The sequence below is a fragment of the Ursus americanus genome, chromosome 35 (genome assembly GCF_024610735.1).
Source record: "Ursus americanus isolate L20-20 chromosome 35, mUrsAme1.1.p, whole genome shotgun sequence".
In the NCBI taxonomy this organism is placed as follows: Eukaryota; Metazoa; Chordata; class Mammalia; order Carnivora; family Ursidae; genus Ursus; species Ursus americanus.
In genome coordinates, this window is record NC_142161.1 from 2,627,700 (window position 1) to 2,630,718 (window position 3,019).

The 3,019-nt window shown below is 48.8% G+C and overlaps 1 protein-coding gene across 1 annotated transcript; it reads left to right on the forward strand.

Moving 5' to 3' along the window:
• Window positions 1-943: 943 nt before the first annotated feature.
• Window positions 944-1,549, forward strand: RNASE9 (ribonuclease A family member 9 (inactive)). Its single transcript, XM_045784923.2, has one exon. It carries the CDS (start codon window positions 944-946, stop codon window positions 1,547-1,549), a length of 606 nt encoding a protein of 201 aa, XP_045640879.1.
• The last annotated feature ends 1,470 nt before the right edge of the window (window positions 1,550-3,019 follow it).

Sequence of the window (3,019 nt, forward strand, 5' to 3'; positions counted from 1 at the left end):
GTAAGTCATCTCCGTGTTACACATTTGCGTAGCAAGGACACTTGCTCACGGGTATCTAAAGTCCTGGGGGTATGCAGCCTGCTGTGGGGTGAACAGACGGGGGGACCCAAGACGAGGCAAGAAAGTAAGGACTGAAATCTTGTTGGTCAGGTTCCCATAACTGCCCAACAGGCACACGGGGTGGAGAGAGGTTAGGGATGTGAACCTGGTCACAGCGACACCGGAAGTCTAGGAAGTCGACCAAAGAGAACGAAATAGGATGCACCCCCCCACCCCCGTAGGCGATGCAGCTCAGCTCTGCTGAGCGGTCAGAGGAGGCTGCACAGAGGACCGAGCAGCTCCCCGCAACGCGCCAGGGGAAAGCAGACACCCAAAGAGCAGCAGACGTGATCCTCTGACCCGAGGTCCCTGGCTTGATCCCTTCTCCCAGGCAGCTCCCGTGAGAGAAGCCAGAGAAGTCCTAAGATGAAGAACCTTCCTCCTCACAGCAGGGGGACGCGAGGGAGGGTCACTTAGGGCTCTTTGCAGTGCAGGGTCACAACTCCCAAGGAGGCGGCGGAGCCGTTCGCTCCAGAGGGCGGCAGCGGGAGTCTCCTCTCCGCTTTCTCCCCTCCCCGCGGCTGGCCTGCCCTGCATCTGCCCTTTGCTCTCTTCCTCATCCTTCCTTGCTTCCTTCTCTCTCCTTTTCTCTCCTGCCTTCCTTCCCCTTCTCCTCGCATGTCCACAGTCTTCTAGACTGACTCTGGGCGTCGGAAGGCTACTTTTTAGTCCATGTTTCAGAAATATAGAAATACATGCCAAGTTGTCAATTTGAAAATCGCCCGAAGCCTTAGAGCTGAGCCGAGCAGGGGGCGGGCAGAAACGCACGCGTGGCTGGGCACAGACGCAAGCGCGGCGTGGCAGCGGCACTGTCCCCTTCTCTCTCCTAGTCCCCACGGAGAGCATGCGGGCTCCGAGGGCGGCGCGGCCCCTGGCTCTGCTGCTCCTGCTGCTGCAGCCGCTGCAGTTTGAATTTTTGCGTATCCATCTCGGTAAGTCAGAGGAAGAGACGGAAGAGTTCGAAGATTACTTGGAGGAGCTGCTCAAGCTAGGACCTGCCAGACCTCTTACCAAAGATGCTTTCCGACGACGTACGATTATCGATCCCGCAAGACCGCTAACTGATCCAGAGTACTGTACTGCGGAAATGAAGATGAAAAATGTTCACGACAAGTTCCGTTGTGTCAGAGAACATTTCTTCCTCCAAGTAGTGTATGAGGAGTTGCAAAAGCTCTGTAAAAACATATTCGTGCCTTGTAAGAATGGAGTTAAGAAATGTCACAGGAGCAGGCAACTGATAGAAGGGGTGTATTGTAATTTAACAAGAGGAGCTAGAATGTCTGACTGCGAATACAAATCATCTTATAGGCAGGGCTATGTCCTTATCACTTGTCGATGGCAAGACGACATTCAAGAAATTATTCCTGCTTACGTAAATGATATTATGACTTTAGATAAACATGTCAAAGATGGTAGCATCTTCTACAGTGAACTAGAGTGGCCCTTCTAAAAGAGTGTTCTCTAAAAAGTCAAGAGAGGAGGCTGTAACCCACTCCGTGCTTACTGATCCGTGCAAGTGAAAATTGAGAATGGTCATTTTGCTCCTGTGCATTTGAATCACCCACCTTCTTCCCTTCTTCCCCTAACACCACGCAAAGGCGAGGGGGCTAAGTTCATCGATGGCTCTCCGAGATGTGGTTTCAAACAGGTCAAGTAATTTAGCACCTTTTGAGTGTGTTATGAGGATGAACGGCTGCAGTGAAGGGACAGCCACCTCCAGGAGGAACAGGAAATGGTTGTCTGGAGTGTGCTCCTGAGTTGTATTCATGGCAATCTCTAGTTCAGGAAAACTAATAAAGCGCATTGACCTAGCGAAGCGTCTCCAGTACGGTTATGCGGGGTTTCTGGGTTTGGAAGTGCCTTTCTCTTTAACGTAATTTGAAAGGAAAAGAACACAAAAAGCTCCTCAAGAAATCGTGCAATTCAATTTTCCAGGACTGTATTTGTAAACATGTCACTTGTTCTGTTCTTTCCATACAACGAAATACTCAAGGAGAACATGAAGGGTAGATTCTTTTTTTTTTTTAAGATTTTATTTATTTATCGACAGAGAGAGACACAGCCAGCGAGAGAGGGAACACAAACAGGGGGAGTGGGAGAGGAAGAAGCAGGCTCCCAGCGGAGGAGCCTGATGTGGGGCTCGATCCCAGGACGCAGGGATCACGCCCTGAGCCGGAGACAGACGCCCAACGACTGCGCTACCCAGGCGCCCCATGAAGATGTAGATTCTAATACGAGACATCTCAGGATAAATATCTAAATATTCAGAATAGCAAGCTCCCAAAGTACTTTTCAATTGTCCAATGCTATGTTCATAGATTTCCACATCTTTACTCTACATCAGACATCACTGTTCACAAAACTCCAAACAATTCCTCACTTTCTGGCACAGTCACCTTTATTTCCCTGCCAGTACATGTGGCTTCATCTGAGAATATGCCACCTCCAAAAAAGGCTGGAAAATCTGTACGATGAAGGAAATCTGTCTGTCCAGTACAGGTAATAATTTCTCTCCCTTTGTCTGTGAAATTCCTTAATATCCTTTAATTATGATTCCCAATAACTTACAGAAAATGGGATAAGAAGTAGTGAAGGGAGATGGTAGGGAGAGTGTCTATCACTTTTGCACATTGCACTGAAATTCAATCTGCTCATTTCCTTCCCAGTCCTTTTGCTTGTCTTCAGACTCAGAGCTAAGAGCCTACCTTATCAGTGGATGTAGATAAGGGCCTAGGGCCAAGGACTGCCAGACCCCATTTCAGTGACTAAGGAAAGAACCCCAGAAAATCAAACCACCGTTCACATGGAAGCTTGGGGCTTTTAATTGTAATGTCTGAGTGAATGAGGATCCCATAGAATTTTAGAAATCTCGTGACATGCTGTAAAAGTCAACCTTCTATACACCAGCCGAAGAAGTTCT